Raw genomic sequence first — 26,743 nt, 5'->3', positions numbered from 1 at the left:
GCTGTATTACGGTATTTTAATATTTTGTTGGAAGCTGCCCAGAGTGGCTGGGGAAGCCCAGCCAGATGGGCAGGATATAAATAAATTATTATTATTATTATTATTATTATTATTATTAGGGGAATGTTTAAGAAGGAGGATCAGGTCGCAGTTTCTAAGAGGGTCTTAGAGACAGAGAGGGAAGGAAGGAGGCACCTGTGAGTGTGTGTGTGCTTGTCAGCATTTGATACTTAAAAAAATAAAAATAAAACACTGTCGTAAGGTGCTAAGTAATGCAGGCAGCTTCACGTCTTGTTAGCTCCGGGAACTGACCCTGGCTTGTTCTAGCCTGGAAAAGATGGAGGGAAAGGGAACAGAAAAGGCTGTCAGACATTCAAATATTGAACTGAACAAGGTTGCAAACGCATCGCGCACACTGCAAAAACACCGCACACATTTAAAGCATTTCACTTTGTAGTGATCAGATGGGATTACCACGAGGAATTATAAAATATGCATCAAGCCATTGTGTCTGCCATGAAAGCATTGGGTTGGCTGGGTTTAATTCATTGACAATAATTTCTGATCAAACCCCACAAGCCTCTACATCTCTGATTTCTCTACGCCTGACAGGCACATATAAGCATTCTGAAACACAAGCCAGTTGCTTCATCCGGCATCCTCAGTCAGTACATAAAGATAGTAGGCAGTTTCTTTGATGTACCTTTCCTTGGTTTTGTTAATCTTAGGGCCTGGAAATAGTTTCACATGAAGGTGATAAAGATACCTGTCTCCTTGCCATCCTTCCTCTCGTGTTTATTGCTTGTTTACATTTTATGCTGAATGCATTCCTCCTTTTTATCCCTGCTTTATTTACTCTCAGAGATGTATGCATGCTCAGAGTAGTCTTTGTAGTTAAAGGAATTTCTTCTGATCTGACTTTGTCCCACGTGGGTTGTTTTTTTTTTTTAAATGCTCAGAGGAAATCTGATTGGTTCTTATGAGCCCTGTGTAAAAAGTTCATTTGTGAATAAAACAACCTGGGCCAAGGGGTGGAAAGGATTATTATTGGCACCCCTCCCAGAGTCTTGCTGGTTAAGCCTCTGTGTGTATTTTATTAATCAGAGCATAGCTGTCAACCGTCCCTTATTTGGCGGGAAACTCCGTTATCCCAGCGCCGTGTCCCACTGCTGTCCCTTATTGATGATGCCCCTTAAATTTCCCGGGTTTCATGCTCAGGAGGGAAGCAGCGGCTCGGGGTCCTCCGCCGTGCGAGAGAGCGTGCACGGTCTGCCGCGTCCCCGTCTCTCCCTTTCCCCCCTCAGGGCGCATCGTGAGGAGACGGGTGGCGATGGGCGGGCAGGCAGCCCTTCTCTTGCAAGACTTCCACCGCGCTGCCAGGGGAAGCCGGAGGCGGCAGTGGCGGCGGTGACTGAGGAGGCGGCCTGAGGGAGGAGGAAGAGGAGGGAATGGGGAGGGACGCAGAAGGGGGGTGCTTCAGCGGCCGCGCCGCTGCCGCAAGCGCCTCATGCCGGGCTCGCGGGCAGCGTGGGCAAGAGTCTCCCTCCCTCCCTCCCTCCCTCTCTCTCGGGCAGGGAAGGGCCAATGGAACTCCTTGCACCAGGATGACGGCAGCCCCAACGTGCTGCTTAGCATCCCCTCCGACCAGTGCAGCATCTTAATGTAGTGATTTCCCCCTCTGCATCCATTTCATAACTCTATTTTTATAAATCATTTGTCCATCCATACTTCAAATTTTTACTACAAGTTTTCTGTCAATCCTACCAATGTATGTAACTCTTTACAATAGCTTTTCAACTAAATTATAAACATTCCCCATTCTTTATTAAAGAGGTCCTCTTCCTGGTTTCTAATTCTGCCTGGAAGCTTTGCCATCTCAACGTCGTTCATCAGTTTTGTCTGCCCCTCTTCTCTGGTGGGAGTTGTAGACCCTTAGAATCATCTAGTTCCTGCAAAACAGTCAGTGGCAGCCAAAGCAGCATGGCTCCGTCAGTGGCGGATTTATGTATCAGCTAAGCAAAATCCCTTATTTTGGCTGCTGATCCCTTATTTCCGAGGCTGCTGGTCCCTTATTTTCAAATCTGTAAGTTGACAGCTATGAATCAGAGTCCAATCCTTCCTTTGCTTTTGGAACGCCACATCGTTTCCCCCAAATAATTCCGGGAACTGTAGTCTGTTCAGGGTGCTGTTGTGCAGAGAGGGGTACACGGTTCCCAGTATCCCTTGCGGGAATTCATGCGCTTGAATGCATGGTGTATACACAGCTTAAGGATATATATTATTTCTCTTCCTCCCTTAGGCCCACCCCTCAGTAACCCCATTGCATTGTGGGACTGGGCATTTCGGGGATAGGGGTCAGATTTCCCTGCAGAAAGGGGGCACTGGAGCTGCAACAGAATGCCGCAGCAGGGAGGGCTTCCCTTTAGCAGAACACTCCATTCCATCCCTCAGTTTTTCTGACAACCAACAGAGCTGAGCGTTAGGAGATGCAAGACAGGTTTCTCTGTGGTGTTGTTGGTTTTTTAGGATTTCATGCAGTGCAGAGTTAATCTATGGAACTACTCACTCCTGCAGGAGGCAGCTAGGCCCTCAAACCTAGAGGGCTTCGAAAGAGGATAGGGCAAATTCATGGTGGTTGTTTCGCACAGGTGTGTGCTTGGCCAATGTGGGAAAAGGATCCTGGACTAGATGGGCTGGATCCAGCATCCTTATGGAACCTCCATGTCCAGAGGCAGTCTATCTGGATCCCTTGATTCTTTGGGGCATTTTCCACTAAGAGCAAGATTCTGGAGTATTGATATGGAGGATATTGATAGAATCATAGAATCCTAGAGTTGGAAGAGACCACAAGGGCCATCGAGTCCAACCCCCTGCCAAGCAGGAAACACCATCAGAGCACTCCTGACATATGGTTGTCAAGCCTCTGCTTAAATACCTCCAAAGGAGGAGACTCCACCACACTCCTGGGCAGCAAATTCCACTGTCGAACAGCTCTTACTGTCAGGAAGTTCTTCCTGATGTTTAGGTGGAATCTTCTTTCTTGTAGTTTGGATCCATTGCTCCGTGTCCGCTTCTCTGGAGCAGCAGAAAACAACCTTTCTCCCTCCTCCATGTGACATCCTTTTCTATATTTGAACATGGCTGTCATATCACCCCTTAACCTCATCTTCTCCAGGCTAAACATGCCCAGCTCCCTTAGCCGTTCCTCACAAGGCATCGTTTCCAGGCCTTTGACCATTTTGGTTGCCCTCCTCTGGACACGTTCCAGTTTGTCAGTGTCCTTCTTGAACTGTGGTACCCAGAACTGGACACAGTACTCCAGGTGATGTTCCGTTCCACCTTAACACAGATGTGTGGATTGTTGTATGTCGGCATGTCTGTTTACACTCCAGCGCAGCTTGCTGGGGACTTCCGTTTGTATGTATAGCTATTGCTTTTGCTGCTTGCTCTTGGACCCGAAAGGGAGAAGACATGTTTTTCCTTTGTCCTGATACACGCGGAATAAACTGCCTGTAAATATGCTCTCACAGCCGTCTCCTGCCGCTTCTGTTTGCGCAGTGTTATTTACTCGGCTGATTAGAGCCTGCTCCAGCTTTTGAAGGCTTCTGAAGCTGCAGGTCGCTGTTTCATGCTGAGGCCGGAGATCGCCCAGCTGGAGCCAGCTTGGGGCTTGCAAATTGCCCCCGTTTCCTTGGAAGCATCCCAACAGAAAGGCCCTCCTATGTCCTGATCCATGTGCAGAGCTCCTCTTGCATTCTGATGGAACCTCCAGGTCCAGAGGCAGTCTACAGTGGTGCCCCGCAAGACGAATGCCTCACAAGATGGAAAACCCGCTAGATGAAAGGGTTTTCCATTTTTGAGCTGCTTCGCAAGACGAATTTCCCTATGGGCTCGCTTCGCAAGACGAAAACGTCTTGCGAGTGTTCCGATTTTTTTCCGCTCCCCCCCTTTTTCTAAGCCGCTAAGCCGCTAATAGCCTTTTAGCCGCTAAGCCGCTAAGCCTTTAATAGCCACTAAGCCTTTAATAGCCGCTAATCCGCTAAAACGCTAATAGCGCTAATCCGCTAAGGCACTAAAAAACCGCTAGACGAAGAGACTCGCGGAACGGATTATTTTCGTCTTGCGAGGCACCACTGTATCTCGATTCTTAGGTTCTTTGGGCATTTGTCCACTAAGAGAGCAAGATTCTGGAGTAGAAAGTCCCCGCTTTGTCCTGATCCATCTGCAGAGCTCCTCTTACATTCTTATGGAACCTCCAGGTCCAGAGGCAGTCTATCTTGATTCCTAGGTCCTTAGGGGCCTCTGGCCACAGGACGCTGCACTAGGTGGGCCTCCAGCCAATCTTATGCTCTTTTATCCCCTTGCTGCTCACCCACCCAAGTTCGCTTTTAGGCATGGTGGTGATGTAACCACCTGCTGCAGGAACAAGCCGCCCCCTTTTTCCGCTGCCTCCTCAGGGACTCAGGTGGGGACGGAGGGAGTGGGAGGACCAGGTACTCACCGGTGGACGCAGTCCGGGATGTGGACCTGCTCCAGAGGGATCAGGTGGCCTAATTCCTCCAGGCTGTCCACAAACTGCACCTTCCGGCTGAACTTGGAGCTGGAGAGAGAAAGGGTGCAAGAAAGAGAAGCTGAAGGGGCAGACAGGGCAGGAGCAAGGCAGCAATAAATCACACTGAGGAAGCTGGAGTTACTGTCTTTTTTGCTCTATAAGACTCACTTTTCCCCTCCTAAAAAGTAAGGGGAAATGTGTGTGCGTCTTATGGGGCGAATGCAGGCTGCGCAGCTATCCCAGAAGCCAGAACAGCAAGAGGGATTGCTGCTTTCACTGCGCAACAATCCCTCTTGCTGTTCTGGCTTCTGAGATTGAGAATATTTTTTTTCTTGTTTTCCTCCTCCAAAAACTAGGTGCGTCTTGTGGTCTGGTGCGTCTTGTAGAGCGAAAAAGTAACTCTTGATTAGCAAAACAGGATCGGCACCGGAGGCTCAGGCCTAGGAAGTGTGATGTCCTGGGACTCGGACTCGGAGCCAGAGGAGTCTCAGTCCGCACCAGACCCTTTGCCTCAGGCAGCATCTGAACCAAGTCTGGGGCCTGATCCTGAAGAGCCCCAGTCTGCACAGGCTCCCCTGCAACAAGCACCAGCTGGGCCGAGTCAGGGGCCTGATCCTGCCCTGGCTCCAGATGCAGGGATGATCTCGTTGCCTTCAGCTGGGCCATCACTCACAGCTGCTCCACTATCGGTTGGGTCAGGGGAGGCTGAGGCGGCCCCTGGGTCTAGTAACCCCCCGACGTCTCCCAAGCTGTAGAGACTGAGGTCTGAGAGAAGGAGAGACCTGGGTACTCGCAGGAGGAGTGCTCGCCTTCAGGCGAGACAGGGAGGTGAGTCGCCGGGGGATCGGGACCGGCCGTTACCCCGACAAAGATAAAAGGCTGTCGGACCTTGCCCTAGGTTGCGGGAGCAACATTGCTGTATGCTAGATCCTGTACCTGTCCTTGCCTGGTGTCCTGCCTTGGCCCTGTCGGACTGACTCCCAGCGGAACCTGCAAATTATGGACCGTGTTTCACGGGTTACCCCCGGGCCCAGCACAGGGAGCACAGCAACTCGTCTCTGGCACGTCTTGCCCCCACGAAGCAGTTGCTGAGACTGAAGGTGCCCGCCTCGCCAGAATTTTCCCCAAGCAATCTGAGACGCTGCCGGCATGTCTGCCTTTGCTCCTCTCTCTGCATGCCTCTCCTGGTCCTGGGAGACCAGGAGAGAGGGGAGCTTGTCGCAGTCGGAGGGAGAGACACCCGTGACTCTTCACCAAACAGACTCCCCTCTGTCTCTTGGGCTCCCTCCTCTCCTGCCTCTGATTCTGGACTGCAATTACCGTCAATTTTACCCATTTACATTCCTCTTTTGTTTTTAACTCGGTACTACTCAGGGTAATAAGAACCATTAATTTAGATATTCCCACATTCCTTCCCACAATTCCCAATATTTCTATACCAATCTGTTTCCAAAATTCATTAACTAACGGACAATCCCACCACATATGACTGTACGTTCCCATCACTCCACATTTCCTCCAGCAATTCTTACTTCCAGATTTTGTAATATGGTATAACCTTACAAGTGCGTAATACCATTTTGTACCAGCTTCAACCCCTGTTCCTGGGTTATCCTAGAGGTCGCGACAAAGGGTGGTTGCCAAAAGATTATTTCCCAATCTTCATCTAAAACCTGTTCCTGAGTATCTAACTTCCAGTATTCTTTCAAACTTCCCTTTAGTGATTTCCCCTTGTTTATTAACACCTTATACAATTTTGAAACTATTTTGGCCCTATCTGTCCTATATTCTTTCACTAATTCTTCAAAGGGTGTAATAATTCTTTTACTACATTTTTTAACTTCTTTTTCCTTTAGCAGAGAGGAAATTTGTGTTTTCTATAACCAATTAGTTTTATTCCAAATACCACTTTCCTGTTCCATTGTACCTTCTATTCCCCAACTATTCTCCATCTCCTCAATTGAGATCTCCTTTAATTAAATTAATAAAAATAAATAAATAAATGGGGGTGGGTGTTAGTTCATGGGTTCCATTTCACCCACACCCACAAATTTCCAACAACCTGCAGTCTGGTATTACCATATCGGAACCAGCAAACAGATTATTTGGTTAAATCGATAAAGATACACTAGGAGAATGAGATGTAACCTGTTCCCGTTTCCCCGACTGTCAGATGCCAGAATGGGGTGGTGCGGTGGGGAGATTTAGTAGATTTAAATGCAGTAAATAATAAAATGATAATAATTGGCCAACCTACCTGATGAAAGGTCTGAACACCGCCATCAACGCTTTGATGTACCAAGTGGGATGGACGATAATCAACGTCTTCAGGTTCTTCCGGAGCCTGTCGCAAAAAAAAAGCCAAAGGAATTTACGGCACTGTTAAACTGGTGGAACTCCCCACCACAAGATTATCTGCAAATTGGCAAATGAACTTAATTTCCTTTTGGCTAGCCTCTTGTGTGAAAACATGTGTTGTTGTTGTTTTTTAAAAAAGAAAGAGTGTTCAGTTGGTTAGACCGTGGTGCTGATAACACCAAGGGTGCAGGATTGATCCCTGTATGGGACCAGCTGCATATTTCTGCTCGCATGGGGTTGGACTAGATGATCCTCAGGGTCCCTTCCAACTGTATGATTCCATGAAGGAAAGAGACGAAAAGATTTCATCTTCCGAAAACAACAATCTGTTTTTGCTTTTCTAAAACGTCATATCGGTGTTTCGGAAATAATGCATTATTTTCTTACACAGTCCTAGCAGCCCTTTCAAAATAAACAATGAAACACCAGCACACTGCATTTCAAAGCTGTGGTACACAAAGAAGAAAGAAGGAAAAATGGACCTGAATGAAACTTCAAAGTGACCCAAGTCTGTTTAAGAATTTCTGCAGCAGGAAAGATTATTTGCACCGGCCTATAAGTACAGTGTCCCCTGGACTGCAAGAAGATCCAACCTTTCCATTTTGAAGGAAATCAGCCCTGACTGCTCCCTGGAAGGACAGATCCTGAAGCTGAGGCTCCAAGACTTTGGCCACCTCATGAGAAGAGAAGACTCCCTGGAAAAGGCCCTGATGTTGGGAAAGATGGAGGGCACAAGGAGAAGAGGACGACAGAGGACAAGATGGTTGGACAGTGTTCTCGAAGCTACGAACATGAGTCTGACCAAACTGCGGGAGGCAGTGGAAGACAGGAGGGCCTGGCATGCTCTGGTCCAGGGGGTCACGAAGAGGCGGACATGACTAAATGACTAAACAACAACAATAAGTACAGTGGACGCTTGGCTTGCGAACATGATCCATGCAGGATGCTTGTTCGCAACCCGCAGAGTCCGCAACCCGCATTAGCATGTCTGTGCCCGTGCGGGTTGCGATTCTGTGCATGTGTGACCACCGAAACCCGGAAGCAACCTGGAAGTAAGCACTCAGAAAGCGGGATAGAGGGCAATTCGGCCCCCAATCTGGGAAAGATTCCCGTAGAATAGCAGATCCGCCATCCAGCGCAGCGAAAGGAGGCAATAAATTTTGTGCCAGGAAAGCCCAGCTGGCGTTTGGGGAAAGTCCCAGATAGTTATCTGAACTATTTATTGTTTGGACTTGTAGTAAAGTCAGCAGGTGGGGAAAGTGGACTTGAAAAGCAGGTTTTGCAAGAAGCCGTCATGGAGCTCTGAGCAACAATTTTGCTTCAGCCAAAAGTTCAGGATCAATCCTGCCCAGCCGTGACCTTCAGCGAGAAGAAGGCATCTAGGAAGACCGGCTCATTGTGAGACCATTGCTCAGAGCTCTGGAGTGTAAAATCACATCCAGATATGAAGAAAGAGGCGCAGAGAACTTTCGAATGTTTTCGCACAGGATGGGGCTGAGGAACCTTAGAATCATAAAACTAATTTTATAGTATCTTTCGCTCTATAAGACGCACCAGACCACAAGACGCACCTAGTTTTTGGAGGAGGAAAACAAGAAAAGAAATATTCTGAATCTCAGAAGCCAGAACAGCAAGAGGGATCGCTGCGCAGTGAAAGCAGCAATCCCTCTTGCTGTTCTGGCTTCTGGGATAGCTGCGCAGCCTGCATTCGCTCCATAAGACGCACACACATTTCCCCTTACTTTTTAGGAGGGGAAAAGTGAGTCTTATAGAGCAAAAAATACGGTATATATACAGTCATACCTCGGGTTACAGGCGCTTCAGGTTGCACGTAACAGGTAACAGATTGGAACTCACCTGTCCCGGGGACAGTCTATGGGATATCTAACAATCCGGGGTAGCAGCGGGAAATGGAGCTGGAATAAGGGAATTTCCCGCAAAAAAAGGAAAGGTTGATAGCTATGTCCCCCCCCATCTTCCCCCCCTCCACCTCTTTCCCCCTTTTCTTCCTAATGTCTCAACAAATGAAACTGATTTGTAAAAATGTTAGATGGGGGGGGGAATACGAGAGAGAGAGATTGCAAACACTTTTGTAAATCAAGAAAATCTTTAATACAAAGAAAAAAGGGGGGGGGACACAGGCTCAGAGCCAATGCTGCTCACCGTCTGTCGATGGTTTGGTAACACTGCTTGATCCAGGAAAAGGAGGGCACCTGGCTACGGGGAGTCGCTCCACCCAGACACACCAGGATATAATTTTCGGCGACCATCAGCTCCAGAGTCCCGATGATGTACCTGGGGGTTTGAGGCAGGACAGGGACGTCAGAGCTGGTTTCAAAAATGCAATAGATGCAATTGGAAGAAATTTAAAGTTTATTTACAGAAACATTGTAAAATTAAGGAATGTTAGAAGGATGTTGGAATGAAATAATACGGTTTTAGCAGAAATGCTATAAAGGATTAAGGAAAAATAGATTGCTAAATGGTGAAGGAGGGAAAGTAAAGTTACATTATATTAAGATAGAATAGAGGGCAAAAACTGGAAAAGATGGAAAGGATTTGCTGAAATAGCTAATTGAACTAGAATACAAAAAAGGGAGGTGTGAGGAGGTCAAGGAAATAAGCAAATAAAGATAAGTTATGGGAAGATTCATTGTATTTTTTCTTTTTTTCTTTCTTTTTTTCCCTTTCTTTTTGTTCCTTTTTTCTTTTTATTATCGTGATGTGATGTTTTGTATTTCTTAAATATGCTGTTTTTTTAATTCTTTCTTTTTGTAACCCTTTAAAATTCAATAAATATTATTTTTTTAAAAAAACAAAACAAAAATGCAATAGATACATTGGATAATGGATAATCGGTCATAATATAGACATGCATGGGAGCGATTGTGGAATATGGATATAAAATTTACAGCGCCCTCAGCCAGTAAAGCGAGATGAGCTCCGCAACCCCAGAGTCGTTTGTGATTGCAGAACTGTGATTTGAACCCCATAAAAACAGAATTTTTCCCCTTTGCAATGTAAGCTAAACAACTTTGAAATGATCCTCAAAAAAAGGGGGTTCCACCTTTGTAAAAAAAAAAAAAAGCACAATTTTGAGCTGATCTGCCCAAAACTGGGCTTTCCCCCTTTCCTCCTCTAAAAACTAGGTGCGTCTTATGGTCAGGTGCGTCTTATGGAGCGAAAAATACGGTAACTGTCAGGAGTCCTTTACCTTTGCCTTTTATGGTTTAAGAGAAAATTACTGTATATGAAAATGATATATCAATGGTACCTAACACCGAGAAAATTGGGGGAAATGTCTAAATCAAAAAAGTGTTGGAAATGTAAAGACAAAGAAGGTTCCTTTTATCAAATGTGGTGGTCTTGTAGTAAGGTTACCGGGAAATGATATACAGTATATTATAATGAATTGAAAAGGATGTTTCAAATAACGCTTGTAAAATAAAATAAAAAACCCAACCCAGAAGCTTTTCCTTTGGAATTATAAGGACAGAACTACCCAAATTGCATAGAAAATTATTCATGTGTGCTACTACAGCAGCAAGAATGTTACTTGCCCAAAAGTGGAAAGAAGCAGAAGTCCCAGTAAAGGAAGAATGGATACAAAAACCTATGGAATACGCAGAAATGGCGGAACTTACAGGAAGAATAAGAAATCAAGATAACAAACTTTTTATATATATAAAAGAATGGAAATGGTCTATTGAATGTTTACAGATAAATTGCAAACAGATCAAAACACTGGCAGGATTATTGTAATAACCTGCAGTTTCATAAGAGTATATAAACAAACGAGCAAATTAAATGAATTTGGATGTGCAGAAGAGATTAAAAAATAAATTTAAGGAACGGCAGAATGATTTTAAATTAATTAATGAAATGTATAAATCTGGAAAGTATGAATAAAAATGTAAAAGAAATGTATTTAACCAAGAATCGTAGCATCCCCAGCAATCGACGGCCCCGGCCACCCCGGCGGGAGCCCTCTTTCCCACCCGGTTTTGAGGTACCAGGCGGCTCTCACCTGAAGAGATTCTCCATGACGTACGGATAATCTGGGATGGAGCTGTCAGGTAAGTAGCACGAGGCAAACATGATGATGGCGTTCAGGCCTTCTCCAAAGTAGCCTAGGAAGGAATAAGGGGAGAGGTCAGTTGGGAATCCTTTGGGAGGAAGGGGTCACCGGTCACACTTTGATTTGTGTCTGCCACACGATGACGGACAGGTTGGATAATAATAATAATAATAATAATAATAATAATAATAATAATAATACAGTGGTGCCCCGCAAGACGAATGCCTCGCAAGATAGAAAACTCGCTAGACGAAAGAGTTTTCCTTTTTGGAGGTGCTTCGCAAAACGAATCTCCTATGGGCTTGCTTCGCAAGACGAAAATGTCTTGCGAGTTCCTGCGGGGTTTTTTTCCTCTCCCCCCCCCCCGCTAAGCCGCTTATCAGCTGATCCAATAAACTGATAAGCCGCTACTAGCGCTAATCCTCTACTCCGTCAATGGGCTTGCTTCGCAAGACGAAAAAACCGCTAGACGAAGAGAATCACAGAACGGATTCTTTTCGTCTTGCGAGGCACCACTGTAATAATAATAAGTTATTATTTGTACCCCGCCCATCTGTCTGGGTTCCCCCAGCCACACTTGGCAGCTTCCAACAAAGATTAAAAATACATCAAAATGTCACACATTAAAAACTTCCCTGAACAGGGCTGCCTTCAGATGTTTTCTAAATGTCAGGTAGTTGTTTATCTCTTTGACATCTGGTGGGAGGGTGTTCCACAGGGCGGGCGCCACCACTGAGAAGGCCCTCTGCCTGGATGCAGAGGAGCGGAGGGAGGAATAATAATAATAATTTAAAATAATTATTTATACCCTGCCCTCCCTGGGCAGAGACAGGCTCAGGGCGGCTAACACCAGTAAAATTATAATAAAAACATAAAAGGGGAGGGATTTATTTATTAAAAAAATACAGGTTAAAAATGCAATTTAAAATGCAGCCTCGTTTTAATAATAGCCCATAGATCGAAACCAGAACGGGAGGGAAACATAAGGGTCAGACTGAGTCCAAACCAAAGGCCTGGTGGAACAGCTCTGTCTTGCAGGTCCTGTGGAAAGATGTCAAGTCTCTTGGGACAGAGCGTTCCACCAAGTTGGGGCCAGTACTGAAAAGGCCCTGGCCCCAGTTGAGAACAACCTAACCACCTTGCGACTTGGGACCTCCAAAATGTTGTCGTTTGTGGACCTTAAGGTCCTCTGTGGGGCAGACCAGAAGAGGCAGTCCTGTAGGTACGAGGGTCCTGGGCCGCATAGGGCTTTAAAGGTCAAAACCAGTATAAATAATAAATTATTATTATTAAATTATTATTACTTAATCCGTGTGATTTATTGCTGGCTGGCTCCCTCACACACACCCCAAACCCAGGTTGCCTTTCTTCCCGAGCTGAAAAGCCCCAGATAGGGTAGAACCAAGAGCCAAAGGGGCCCATTTGGGCCAAATGCCACTGCGGACAAACATATCTAGATAGACTGCCTCTGAACCTGGAGGCTCCACAAGAACTTATGAAGAGCCCTGTAGCTGGATCAGGCCAGTGGCTCCTCTACTCCAGCTTCCTGCTCCCACAGTGGCCCACCCCCTGCCCCCAAGAGAAGCCTGCAAGGAGGACGCAAGCCCCCCAACTCCAACCCTCTTCACCTCAGCAGCTGACATTATTTCTTACCTCCGTGAGAGAGGACTTTCTTGTAGGGCTCGACGGCACCCAGGTCCACTTTCTGCTCCCGCTCGTCCGTCAGGAAAATCCGCCACTTGCGCCCGTCTTGGCCCTTGATGTCCACCACGCGGCCGGTGCAAAACTTCTCGGGCAAGTTGCCCTCCACCCTCCGGGCTCTGGGGAGATCATCTGTGTGCAGCCGGGGTGGGGTGAGAGGACCGAATTTGGGTCAATGTCAGGCAAAGGATCTGGAAAAGCAGAAGCTAGCCAGCTTCTTGGGACAGCGTTTCCCAAACTTCGAAGCGGGTTGGGCTAGATGACCGCTGGGGTCCCATCCAACTTACTGTTCTAGGATTCTATGAGCCTATTTTCTCTTACCACCACCCTCCTAGGTTCCTCGGGGCACAGTGGATCCCACAAACAAATCTCTTTCCTTTCTGGCAGACCACCCCTTCCCACGCAGGGTCCACCTCCCCTGGGGTGTCGTCCGCCTTGGGAGAACCTCGAACCCAGGCCCCTCACCTTCCCATTCGAACTCGTGCCCGTTCTCAGAGCCCTCCTGGAGCTCGCTGTCGGACGGGGTCTCCAGCTCGTCCACGTTGATGTCCAAACTGCCTTCCGGCGTGGCCTCCAGCCCCTCTCCAGATTTCACCGAGCTGAGATCCGGGGCTGGGAGTCTTTTCTTCATGAGCCGCCGACCGCACAGCTCTAGGGTGTTGGGGGCGACTGGTGTGGGGCGGAGGAGAAGAAGGGGGGGGATCAGAGGTCAGAGGCCGGACGCTTGCTTGGCATGCAGAAAGAATTGATTCAATGATTCGATCCTGAATCATTGAATTGCCGCTGTAGATAAGACTGTAAACACATTTATATACATATTGTGGATAATGCACACAGTGACTTGCGATCTCGATCACACGCAGCCTGTAGTCCGCTGGCAGTAGGAGTACAATATGGGCATGTCTTTAAGTTAACATCTTACATTAAAAACCTGACAGTACCAAACTATCGAAGGCTTTTTACCAAAGCCAGACCAAACGTCTTTCCTTCTGCAGTGTCGGATGGCAGGTTGAGAGGAGTTCCCTACCAGGACAGACTTTGCTCGTGTGCCCAAGACATCAATTCCATAAAACATATTTTGTTGCACTGTGCAAAATACGAGCAAGCCAGGGCTGAACTGATACTACCCTTGCTGGTACCTTTCCCAGGAAAATCAGAGGCTCGCTATGTCAGGTTCCTATGGGAAGACTAGACAAATGCTAGAACATTAGCAGTGGCAAAGTTTTTATCGGTGGTTGCAAGAACCAATGATCTCTATATTCTGAACAAAATGCTTGTTTAACCTGGAGGTAGGCTGTATAAATTGGGTATTGCTTTGTAACGATTTGTTGGGTCTCTGGACCGTAATAAAGATTGATGATGATATACATATTGTTCTTTGTTTTTTCTTTTCTTTTCTTGTAAAATTCTTTTTTTAAAAAGCGTTTATTAATTTTCCAGTAAGAACATCCAATTAACATATCAAATCAAATCCAATAAAAATAGAAAACTAAAATTAAAAAAGTCCAATTGTCTTCCAAATTGTAATCTTAATTTTTTTTGTTGACTTCCCGCGGTCTGAATTCCGAAGCATTTTCCACATCATAGTCCTGCCAGTGTTTTCATAATTCCATATCACGATTTTATCCTCCTTTTCTTGTAAAATTCAATAAAAATTTAATAAGAATAAGAATAAGAATTGCCACTGTAGCTAGGGGTACAGCTCTCAATTTCAACTTCTTTCCGTTTAAAAGAATCATGGAATGGTATTGCTGCAGAGAACTCTACCAGAGGCCATCCAGATTAACCCCCTGCAATGCATAGCTTTCCAAGTCCAGCTCTTCCTCATCGGGTTTGGCTTTCAAAAAGCCCTTGTGAAAATTCAGGGCCTCCTACACGGGCTGGCAGCAGCTCTCCAGCCTTTCCCCTAAAAACAATGCAAGATGCTAGTCCTCATGGTTTTAAACAGGGGACACAGGAAGTCTCCATTGGTCCACCAATCTCGATATTGTCTGCAGTGACTGTGTATGTGATAAAGGGGAGCCATACCGGGGTGAAGGCGTCGTCTTCTGTTTGTCCCCGTGTCGGTTTCAGTTTATCGGTTAATTTTTCTAGTAGGGCTGTTTCCCAGACTATTTGGTACCATTGGTCCATGCTTACTCCTGACAGGTCTCTCCGGTGTCTGGCTATGATGCTTCTGGCTGCTGAAAGTAGGTGGGTTATGAGTTCTTTGTGGTGCAAATGGGCATTGTTGTCTTGGAAGATGTTTAGTAGGGCCAATTCTGGGGTGGTTTCTAATACAGTCATACCTCGAGTTGAATGTGCTTCAGGTTGAGCGCTTTCAGACTGAGCTCCACAGCAACCCAGAAGTAACAGAGCATGTTACCGTACTTCTGGATTTCACCGCTTGCGCATGCACAGGTGCTCAAAATGACGTCACGTGCATGCATGGAAGTGGCAAAACGCAACCCTCGCACGCGCAGATGCGCCATCGCGTCTTACATTCCATTCAGGATGTGAAGGGGGTTCCGGAACAGATCCTGTTTGCATCCCGAGGTACCACTGTACTTGTTTGGTTATTTTAATTATTTCTCGTATGTTTGTTGTCCAGAATAGTCCCTTCAGATCTTATGATTCTGTGATTTAGGCCCATGGACAGGTCAAACTGGGGCACTGACAATGAGGGGAGGGGTCTCCGCATGCCAGAAGGAAGAGAGGGAATCCAGAAGGGGAGAAAGCAACCCCCTCTTGCTACCCCAGGAAGCCCAAGCAGCCAGCTGTTGGGTCTCTTACCTGGGCTCATTTCCGAACTGGATTCTTCCAGATCCTCCTCAGAGATCTCCTCTGGAAGAGGCCTGCAAGGCAGAAAAGAGAAGGGGCCTCTGAGGAACGAGAGGAAGGTGGGAGAGGCAGAGGCAGCGTTGCGTAGCACCTATAGCAGGAGCAGGGAACATTTTCCATCCCAAGAACCTTCTGAGGGCCACAGGGCCAGAGGGAAGAGTGGTACAGCCAGCTAGTTTCTATCCACACCCTCCCCCCACCTTCCAACTTTATTATTATTATTATTATTATTATTATTATTATTATTATTATTATTAATACTCTGCCCATCTGGCTGGGTTTCCCCAGCCACTCTGGGCGGCTTCCAACAGAACACTAAAATACAATAACCTATTAAACATTAAAAGCTTCCCTAAAGAGGGCTGCCTTCAGATGTCTTCTAAAAGTCTGGCAGTTGTTGTTCTCTTTGACATCTGGTGGGAGGGTGTTCCACAGGGAAGGCGCCACCACCGAGAAGGCCCTCTGCCTGGTTCCCTGTAACTTGGCTTCTCGCAGGGAGGGAACCGCCAGAAGGCCATCGGAGCTGGATCTCAGTGTCCGGGCAGAACGATGGGGGTGGAGACGCTCCTTCAGGTATACTGGACCGAGGCCGTTTAGGGCTTTCAAAGTCAGCACCAACACTTTGAATTGTGCTCGGAAACGTACTAGGCAGAAAAGAGGTGTGACCAGAGGTCAAGGAGACATCCCAGCAAAGGAGGTGGGGTGTGTTTCTCGGGGAATGGCCGGATAAAGGACTGGAGGGCCGCATTGGCCCTGCCAGGCCTCAGCTACAGCACCTAAGAACCCAAGAACTGCCTGGGCGTAGGTGTGGTGTGTTGCCTCCCAGAGAGGAGTCCCATGGATACCTCAAGGAGGTGCCTGCCAGGTTGAGACGGACGCCCCTTTTGCTCCAGCACCCCTTTTTCCTACTGCGGCCAACCGGACAGCCTGCGAGCTGAGCTGAAAGGCCCACCCCTATCACTCGGCCTCCAGCCAGCCAATGCCCAACGTTCTAAGATAGATTGCTCTTGGGCATGGAGGCTCCGTTCCTCCATCTCTTCCCTGGGACACCCACCGTCACCCGCGTTTCCCCAGCACGCGGCTTACCGAGGGAATTCATCGTCCTGCCATTCCTCCTTCAGTTCCATGTCCTTGATGTTCACGGCCTCATCGGTGGTGTCTCCCCGTTCAGGAGAAAGAGGTTCTGCGGCTTCCTTCTTAAACCTGCAACAGAGAGAGAGAGATTGGTCCACAGCCTAGTCCTGCAGACGTCTCCGCAGAAGTTCATCTTGGTGCTGAGTTCCAAAGAAGCTTGGTCAAAATTGAGTGGGGATGGCTGTGACCTTTCGCACCCAGAACCCCTCTGTCCAAGGACGTCTGAGCTTGGTTTCCCCAGCCACTCTGGGCAGCTTCCAACAAAGTATTAAAATACAGTGATCTGTTAAACATTAAAAGCTTCTCTAAACAGGGCTGCCTTCAGATGCCTTCTAAAAGTCTGGTAGTTGTTGTTCTCTTTGACATCTGGTGGGAGGGCGTTCCACAGGGCAGGCGCCACTACCAAGAAGGCCCTCTGTCTGGTTCCCTGTAACTTGGCTTCTTGCAGTGACAGAACCGCCAGAAGGCCCTCAGAGCTGGACCTCTGTGTTGGGGCAGAACGATGGGGGTGGAGATGCTCCTTCAGGTATACTGGACCGAGGCCGTTTAGGGCTTTAAAGGTCAGCAACAACACTTTGAATTGTGCTTGGAAAAGTACTGGGAGCCAATGTAGGTCTTTCAGGACCGGTGTTATGTGGTCTTGGCGGCCGCTCCCAGTCCCCAGTCTAGCTGCCGCATTCTGGATTAGTTGTAGTTTCCGGGTCATCTTCAAAGGTAGCCCCACATAGAGCGCATTGCAGTAGTCCAAGCGAGAGATAACTAGAACATGTGCCACTCTGGCAAGACAGTCTGCGGGTAGGTAGGATCTCATCCTGCGTACCAGATGGAGCTGGTAGACAGCTGCCCTGGACACAGAATTGACCTCCGCCTCCATGGACAGCTGTGAGTCCAGAATGACTCCCAGGCTGCGCACCTGGTCCTTCAGGGGCACAGTGGCCCCATTCAGGACCAGGGAGTCCTCCACACCTGCCCGCATCCTGCCCCCCAAGAACAGTACTTCTGTCTTGTCAGGATTCAACCTCAATCTGTTAGCCGCCATCCACCCTCCAAGCGCCTCCAGACACTCACACAGGACCATCATCGCCTTCACTGGTTCTGATTTGAAAGAATTATCCCGTCCCAAACCACACGCCACTGAAATCGCTGCCTATTTGTGTTGTGTAGCCTCTTAGGATGTAAGTCATGGGCCCCGCCTGCTCCCTAAAATATCACTGGTTTGCTCCTTTCTATATACCGTATTTTTTGCTCTATAAGACGCACCAGACCACAAGAAGCACCAAGTTTTTGGAGGAGGAAAACAAGAAAAAAATATTCTGAATCTAAGAAGCCAGAACAGCAAGAGGGATCGCTGCGCAGTGAAAGTAGCAATCCCTCTTGCTGTTCTGGCTTCTGGGATAGCTGTGCAGCCTGCATTCGCTCCATAAGACGCACACACACATTTCCCCTTACTTTTTAGGAAGGAAAAAGTGAATCTTATAGAGCAAAAAATACGGTATAGGGTGCCTACATTCTACATGTGCAAATAGCTTTAGATACCTATTAGGTCCATAAATTACCATATAGCTTATATTCAACACAAAAAACAGCGACAATTTGTTGTTGACAAAGGACAGCTGGACATATATAGAGGTCCCATTACCTTCAGCAGCTCAGGGCCTCATCAGACCTAAATCCGGCCCTGACCTCTGCAGGTTCGCCCTCTTTCCTCCCTCTGTCGTCGAATTTCGGGCTCCAGCGCCAAGAAGACCTGCTCTCGGGTGCAAAAGCAGTTGCACCTTCTCCCCCCGCCAACAATCCCTTGCCTCGGTTTCCCTCCCCTTCCTGCATTGTACCGCTCATTGTAAGCTCCTCGGGGCAGAGACCTGCCCTCCTCCTTCTCTGCAAACACAGCCGCTGTGCAACACCAGAAAGTTACTTAAAACGACAACAGTGATAATTAACGTCAATAATAGTTGGCGATGCATTAGAACGAAGCCCAAGCCGTCAGGGAATTACCTTCCAAATGAATTTGGCCTCCAGGAACTACCAGTTGCCCAACTGAGTAGCTCAGGAGGTTAAGAACTGGGGAGAGAGAAAGTTTGCTCCAGGTAATCCCCAAAGGTTTCTCATGCTAACTATTCACCGCAGGGCTGGTTTTGCAGCCGGGCGCCACACCCAGGAGGAGGAGAGGCTGTTTGCTCCCGTAGCAACCGGGCCGATGGATCAACGCTCTCTGCACAAACTATGCAAAAAACCAGCTCTGCGATGGGAGGCGGATCCTGGCACGGGCGTTTGAGTTATCGAGCGCAAGGTGAACCTGAAAGGACAAGCAGCCCTGCTGGATTGGGGCCAAGAGGCCTAGCCAATCAGGAATCCTGTTTCCCACGCTGGCCAGTCAAACGCCCGGCCTTCGATTGAATCACCTGTTCCCAGAGCCAGGCGATTCAGAAAGGTAGACTGCTCCTGAGAATGGAAGCTCTGTTCCACTAGCAAGGCTTTGCCGCTGACCTCTTGGTTTTAGAATCATAGATTCGTGAAGCTGGAAGGGGCCACAAGGTTCATCTAAACCCAGCCCCCTGCAATGCAGGAATCTTCGGCCCGATGCGGCGCTCGAACTCGTGGCCTTGAGGTTAAGAGTCTCATGCTCTCATGCTATCCTAGCATTTGATAGACAGGTTTCAAAATTTATTTTGTTGTTAAGGATGCAGTCCCTCGACGAAACTGCCCAGAAGGAAGAAACCCTTCAGACAAGGAGGGGAAACTTGTGGAACTCCAGGCCACAAGATGTGGGTGGCGACTTGCGACTTATACAGTTCCACAAGGGGATGAGAGAAATTCACTGACCAGCTGCTAGTCATGAGATGTCTTAGATGGAGATTCCAGATTCAGGAGCAGTCTACCACACGTTCAGGACAGGGGAAAGTCTCTCCTTGTAACTTTCTGAGAGGTGCCTGGCTGTCTGCTTGTAGGCAAGATGGGAGCCTTACTTGGCCACAAAGACATTTGTACATGGAATCGTTGAGTTGGAAGGGACCCTGGGGTCATCTAGTCCAACCCAGTCGTGATACAGGAATCTAAAACTAGATCATACATGACAGGTGGCCATCCATCCTCTTCTTTGTTGTTGTTGTTGTTTAGTCATTGAGTCATGTCCGACTCTTTGTGACCCCATGGACCAGAGCACACCAGGCCCTCCTGTCTTCCACTGCCTCCCACAGTTTGGTCAAACTCATGCTGGTAGCTTCGAGAACACTGTCCCACCATCTCGTCCTCTGTCGTCCCCTTCTCCTTGCGCCCTCCATCTTTCCCCACATCAGGGTCTTTTCCAGAGAGTCTTCTCTTCTCCTGAGGTGGCCAAAGTCTTGGAGCCTCAGCTTCAGGATCTGTCCTTCCAGTGAGCACTCAGGGCTGATTTCCTTCAGAATGGAGAGTTGGATCTTCTTGCAGTCCATAGGACTCTCAAGAGTCTCCTCCAGCACCAGAATTCAAAAGCATCCATTCTTCGGCAATCAGCCTTCCTTATGGTCCAGCTCTCACTTCCATACATCACTACTGGGAAAACCAGAGCTTTAACTATATGGACCTTTGTTGGCAAGGTGATGTCTCTACTTTTTAAGATGCTGTCTAGGTTTGTCATTGCTTTTCTCCCAAGAAGCAGGCGTCTTTTAATTTCATGGCTGCTGTCACCATCTGCAGTGATCATGGAGCCCAAGAAAGTAAAATCTCTCACTGCCTCCATTTCTTCCCCTTCTATTTGCCAGGACCTCCAAAAAAGACTCCTCTCATGGGAGTCTGTTCCACTGTTCCTCTTACTGTCAGAAAATTCTTCAGTCTGAATCTCCTTACTTGTAACTTGAAGCCATGGGTTCGAGTCCTACCCTCGGGAGAAAACCACTTTGCTCCATTGACCATGTGACAGCTCTTAAGATATCTGAAAATGGCGGCCAGGGATATGCTGGCCCCAAACTGGAAATTACAAGAAGTTCCTAGCATTGCGGAGGGGCAGGCGAAAATGATGAAAAATGCGGAGTTAGCCAAACTGACCAGGCAGGATTTAGGATCAGGGCGATCAGAGATTCCAGGAAAGCTGGAGTAAATTTATTGTGTATTTAAAGGATAATTGTAAGAATTTAAGAACACTGGCAGGATTGAAGTAACTCCTACATTGTATAAGATAGATATGAAGTTAAAAATCAAAATACGCGACGGGAGAGAATAAAGGATACCTGCTGAAGGGAAGGAGGGAAGTCGCAAAGAACTAAAAGTGCATATGTGGTTTAACGTATTGTAAAACGACTGTGTAAAGAAAACAATAAAAATTTATCTCTTGCGGGGGCGCAGTTAGTGTCAGCACCGTCCGTTAAGAGTTTGGGTGCAATCTTCAACAACTCCCTTTCCATGGAGGCGCAGATTGCAGCTATAACGAAGGCGGCATTTTTTCATCTCCGCCAAGCTAAGCAGTTGGCTCCTTACCTCTCTCGCCCTGATCTGGCCACTGTGATTCACGTGACGGTCACTTCCAGGCTTGATTATTGTAACTCGCTCTACGTGGGGCTGCCCTTGAGACTGACCCAGAAATTCCCGCGGGTGCAGAATGCCGTGGTGAGACTCCTTACGGGGTCTTTGCTGCGAGATCACATTCACCCGGTGCTATACCAGCTGCACTGGCTCCCGGTGGAGTACAGGGTCAGGTTTAAGGTGCTGGTTTTAACCTTTAAAGCCCTATAGGGCTTAGGACCCTCGTACCTACGGGACCGCCTCTCCTGGTATGCCCCACAGAGAAACCTACGGTCTTCAAACAAAAACATCTTGGAGGTCCCGGGCCACAGGGAGGTTAGGCTAGCCTCAACCAGAGCCAGGGCTTTTTCGGCTGTGGCCCCAATCTGGTGGAATGCTCTGTCCCAAGAGACCAGGACCCTGCGGGACTTGACATCTTTCCGCAGGGCCTGCAAGACGGAGCTGTTCCACCAGGCCTTTGGCCAAGGCACAGCCTGACCCCCTCTCTCCTTCTGTAATCCTCATAGAACTCTAGCCCAATAGTTGCCATCAGTTTGATTCTGAATTGATTTTAGAATGAATTGATTTTAGAGTGTTGTGTTATTTTTACTGTTGTTAGCCACTCTAAGCCCGGCTTTGGCTGGGGAGGGCAGGATATAAATAAAATTTTATTTTTATTATTTTTATTATTGATTTTTTAAAAAAAGATACCTGAAAATGGCAATCGCACCTCCGTTCTCAGTCTCCTCTTTCCCACACCTGACTCCTTCAACCGTTCCTCAACAGGCTAGTTTCTTCCTGGTTCACCAGGGTAGTGCACTGAACGAAAGTGAGCCTGACTCTGTGGTGGCTGCAAAACACCTCATTCCAGATCGGTGATCCGTGTCTCGCTGAGCCTCCCAGACATGAATCACGCTCCCCTCCTTCTCCTCCTTCTCTCCGGACGAGTTGAACAGGTCCTAACACATTTGCACGTTGAAAAGGCAGAGATTTCTTTGGCTGATGTCGTGTCCCAGGAACAGCAGCGGCCAGAGAGACAAAATGTGGTTTATTTTGCAGAGGGAGTGTTGTGTCTGTCGTAGAACAATGGAATCGAAGAGTTCCTCTCCAGACCTCTCTACAGAAAGCATGAAATCGTCAAGGACGAGAGTGTCCCTGAGCATGTGTGGTGTGTTATTTATTTCTGCGCTCCTTTACGGCAGATGAGGCCAGAGTCAAGAGTAGATAGACATACACGCCCTGCTCACAAACAGATACCATTCACATACATAGAATCAGAATTGTAGAGTCGTGAGGGACCCCAGAGGGATGCGGGTGGCGCTGTGGGTTAAAACACAGAGCCTAGGGTTGCCAATCGGAAGGTCAGCGGTTCGAATCCCCGCAATGGGGTGAGCTCCTGTTGCTCTGTCCCTGCTCCTGCCAACCTAGCAGTTCGAAAGCACAAAGTGCAAGTAGATAAATAGGTACCACTCTGGCGGGAAGGTAAACGGCGTTTCCGTGCGCTGCTCTGGCTCACCAGAAGCGGCTTAGTCCTGCTGGCCACATGACCCGGAAGCTGTACGCCGGCTCCCTCGGCCAGTAAAGCGAGATGAGCGCCGCAACCCCGGAGTTGGCCACGACTGGACCTAATGGTCAGGGGTCCCTTTACCTTTAAGGGACCCCAGGGGGTCATCCAGTCACACCCCCTGGAATGCAGGCATCTCACTACAGCACCCATGACAGACGGCCACCCAACCTCTGCTTAAAAACCTCCGAGGAAGGAGAGCCCACAACCTTCAAAAGGAACCCATTCCACTATCTAACAGCTCTTGCTGCCAGAAAGTTCTTCCTGATGTTGAGTCAGAATCGCCTTCCTTGTCACTTGAAGCCATGGGTTCGAGTCCTACCCACCAGAGCAGGAGAAAACAAGCTTGTTCCTTCTTCCATGTGACAGACTTTCAGATATTTGAAGATGGCTCTCATATCTCCTCTTTCCCAGGCTAGACATACCCAGCTCCTTCAACCATTCCTCATCAGGCTTGGCTTCTAGACAATTGGTCATCTTGGTCTCCCTCCTCTGCACATGTTCCAGCTTGTCAACATCCTTCTTAAATTGGGGCGCCCAGAACCGGGCACAGGATTCCAGGTGTGGTCTGACCAAGGCAAAATAGAGTGAGTCTATTGCTTCCCTTGATCTGGATTATAGACTTCTGTTGATGCCGCCTGGAATAGCATTAGCCTTTTTTGCTGCTCCATCACACGGTTGAGCTTGCGGTCAGCTAAAACCACATCACAGCAAAAAGGGAGTCTCATGACACCTGAAAGACTCACCATTGTATTATGGAAGGGGCGGAGAACCTTCTTCAGGCCTGAGGGCCGCAGTCCCTTTTGGGGAACCTCCCAGAGGCCAAATGTCAGTCGTGGGCTGTGCCTGAGGCAACGGTGGGCGGAGCACTGGAAGTGAATTTTACTTTAGTATGCAGTCATACCTCGGGTTAAATATGCTTCGGGATGAATATTTTTGGGTTGCGCTCCGTGGCGACCCGGAAGTAACGGAGTGCATTACTTCCAGGTTTCGCTATTCGCGCATGCGCAGAGGCTCAAAATGGCGTCACGCTCATGCACAGAAGCGGCGAATTGCGACACACGCAGACGTGCAAACGCGGGTTGCGTTCGCTTCAGGATGCGAACGGGGCTCCGGAACAGATCCCGTTCGCATCCAGAGGTACCATAGTAATCTAATTTCTACACAACAATAATTAAAAGCTCAGAAGGTTGAAATGGAAATAGGCCAAAAACAGAACTCGCATCAACTTTCCAAACATCTGGGTAGGCTTGTCTAAACAGCAATGTTTTCAGTAGGGCTGGGCGATATATCGATATATCATCCAAAAGTTCATATTGTGATATCAGTTTCATAATTTGTGACCTGGCAATATATTGCAAATCGTGATGTGTGCCTCCTATGGAAAAATTGGGGGGAACCAGATTATCGCCCAGCCCTGGTTTTTAGCAGGCCCCCAAAAGACTACAGTGAAGACGCTTGATATCAATAGGCAGGGAGTTCCACAGTTGACACTCTAAACCAGTGTTTTTCAACCACTGTTCCGCGGCACACTAGTGTGCCACGAGATGTTGCCTGGTGTGCCGTGGGAAAAATTGAAAAATTCGAAAGATTTTTTAAAAAAATAATGTCACATTTTCGCCCACTAGGTGGGCGCCGGACTGTGTCCACCCTATTTTCCATCCGTCCTGGGTGGGGATCAGATCGGATGGAATCGGATGAGAGCGGACAGGCGGTCCGCTCTCATCCGATTCCCCATAGAGAGCAGCGGGGCTCTGACATCTCCCTCTCCGCACACAGTGCGGAGACAGAGCTGTCATCCGCCGGCTCAGTGGGGATCAGCGGATCGATCCCCGTTGAGCAGAGAACAGTCCGCAACGTTTTTGTTTGCCATTAAAGAAAAAAATATTAAACCATGCTTCAATGTCGGAACTGGTTACTAAAATTTTTGAATCCCACCACTGATGTTAAGTGTTTGTGTTTATTTGATTTGTGTTTATTTGATTCCTATTCAAGAGAATTACTTTATATATAGTCAATATAGGCACAGAGTTAATTTTTTAAACATTTTCTAATGGTGGTGTGCCTCGTGATTTTTTTCATGAAACAAGTGTGCCTTTGCCCAAAAAAGGTTGAAAAACACTGCTCTAAACAATCAAATCTTGCAAATGCAGAACAAGATTTCTGTAGCAGCGCCAGTTCCACCGATCGAAGTGGCCCAGGGGGCGTTTATGGGCTAAGGCAATTTTGTAGGTAAACCGGTCCCAATTTGTTAAGGGCTTTGTATGTTAATAGTGACACCTTTGATCTTAGTTCTCTCCCCATTTCATCCTCACAAAACAACCCCAAGAGTTCGGTTAGGCTGAGAAGCCGCAACGTGACCCAAGGACACCCCACGTCCTTCATGGCCGAGCGAGGATTCGAACTCTGGTCTCCCAGACTGACTCTCTGTCGACACCACGACGTGGGCGTTGGCCCCTAAGACACTTTGGACGGGTCCCGAATGTCGGGTGCGGAACATTTTATATTCCCGGCATCCCAAATTCTGCAGAGCCAGGATTTGGCATGGTGATTAACCCCGTAAGGTGTGGAGCACGGAACAGGGACTGAGGACTCCTTCCTGTAACCCGCAGAGCAGCGTATTATTATTTTTCCAAGCCTTCTTTTCTCTGTCGCGGTTATAAACCACCATGAGATCTTGCGACAAAGGACGGTATATATGTAAATCCAGTAAATAATAATAATAAATAAATAAATAAATAAATAGAATAATACAGGCTTTTTTTGAACCTCCCTTGGGAATGTCTCCAAGAACCCCTGAGATTTGGAAACTGAACAGGAAAGGGCACAGAAACATAGGAATTCAGTTTTTACCTGGTCAGAGCCACTTAGCTCACTGTTGTTTACTACACGGACCGGCAGCATCTCTCCCAGGGACATTCCCAAATCTACCTGGGGAATGTCCCTGGTAGGTGACACCCCCTTCCCTTAAAACAATACCAAGTTTCAGCCATTGAGGTTTTGAGGAAATGACTGTTTCAATATGGGCACCGAAGGATTGAGGTCAGTATCGCCCGCACGGGTCAGCAGCAACCACCACCCCCCCCCCCAGGATTTTGGAAAGCAGTTTTTTTTTCCTGGCCCTACCTGGAGATGCCAGAAATTAGACCAGGAGCCTTCTGCACTCAGAGCAAGCTCTCTGCCTCTGAGATCCCCTTGCGAATCACCTTTCGGACTCACCTTTCGGAAGGCAGAGCCGCCTCTTCGCCAACGTAAGAGCCCATCCGGCCCCACCGCAAGGACTAATTCTGGCCTCGCCTGCTCCTAAGAGGAGGTCAGAGACACAAAACAGCAACTCTGGGGTGTTCCAAGATGCCGGCGTACAGCCTGGACTCATCCCAAACTGGTTTTTCAGCATGATTCAGAAAAGGGCGGCTGGGTCCTAATGCCGTTGCAAGAGGTAAAAAAGTTTTTAAAGTAAGATTTAGGGATGGGGAGAAACAAGGACGGGGAAGGGGAAGAAATGGAGGCAGTGAGAGATTTTACTTTCTTGGGCTCCATGATCACTGCAGATGGTGACAGGAGCCACAAAATTAAAAGACATCTGCTTCTTGGGAGAAAAGCAATGACAAACCTAGACAGCATCTTAAAAAGCAGAGACATCACCTTGCCAACAAAGGTCCGTATAGTTCAAGCTCTGGTTTTCCCAGTAGGGATGTATGGAAGTGAGAGCTCGACCATAAAGAAGGCTGATCGCTGAAGAACTGATGCTTTTGAATTATGGTGCCGGAGGAGACTCTTGAGAGTCCCATGGACTGCAAGAAGATCAAACCTCTCCATTCTGAAGGAAACCAGCCCTGAGTGCTCACTGGAAGGACAGATCCTGAAGCTGAGGCTCCAAGACTTTGGCCACCTCATGAGAAGAGAAGACTCCCTGGAAAAGACCCTGATGTTGGGAAAGATGGAGGGCACAAGGAGAAGGGGACGACAGGACGAGATGGTGGGACAGTGTTCTCGAAGCTACGAACATGAGTCTGACCAAACTGTGGGAGGCAGTGGAAGACAGGAGGGCCTGGCGTGC

General features: G+C 47.9%; 1 protein-coding gene across 2 annotated transcripts in view; it reads right to left on the bottom strand.

The window, feature by feature from the left end:
* The window catches only part of BNIPL (BCL2 interacting protein like), a 26,519-nt gene extending 457 nt beyond the window's left edge, over nucleotides 1-26,062 (bottom strand). The window contains exons 1-10 of one of the 2 annotated variants that reach the window (XM_082202446.1): nucleotides 25,903-26,062; nucleotides 16,596-16,712; nucleotides 15,462-15,523; nucleotides 13,155-13,358; nucleotides 12,642-12,821; nucleotides 10,938-11,040; nucleotides 9,074-9,205; nucleotides 6,810-6,896; nucleotides 4,502-4,600; nucleotides 1-328 (exon numbers count right to left, since the gene is read on the bottom strand). The exon at nucleotides 1-328 is cut by the window's left edge and continues 457 nt beyond it. In XM_082202446.1, coding sequence (XP_082058572.1) covers nucleotides 295-328; nucleotides 4,502-4,600; nucleotides 6,810-6,896; nucleotides 9,074-9,205; nucleotides 10,938-11,040; nucleotides 12,642-12,821; nucleotides 13,155-13,358; nucleotides 15,462-15,523; nucleotides 16,596-16,712; nucleotides 25,903-25,946 — 1,062 coding nt within the window. In that variant the 5' untranslated portion in view covers nucleotides 25,947-26,062 and the 3' untranslated portion in view covers nucleotides 1-294. Of the gene's footprint in view, nucleotides 329-4,501; nucleotides 4,601-6,809; nucleotides 6,897-9,073; nucleotides 9,206-10,937; nucleotides 11,041-12,641; nucleotides 12,822-13,154; nucleotides 13,359-15,461; nucleotides 15,524-16,595; nucleotides 16,713-18,638; nucleotides 18,784-25,902 lie in introns of those variants that run through there. The other variant, XM_082202447.1, reaches the window with a different exon arrangement.
* Between the last annotated feature and the right edge of the window lie 681 nt (nucleotides 26,063-26,743).

Source organism: Podarcis vaucheri (genome assembly GCF_965113315.1).
Source record: "Podarcis vaucheri genome assembly, chromosome: 16".
Classification (NCBI taxonomy): domain Eukaryota; kingdom Metazoa; phylum Chordata; class Lepidosauria; order Squamata; family Lacertidae; genus Podarcis; species Podarcis vaucheri.
Note: the sequence above shows the minus strand (reverse complement) of the source record. Positions and strands in the feature narration are given on the sequence as shown.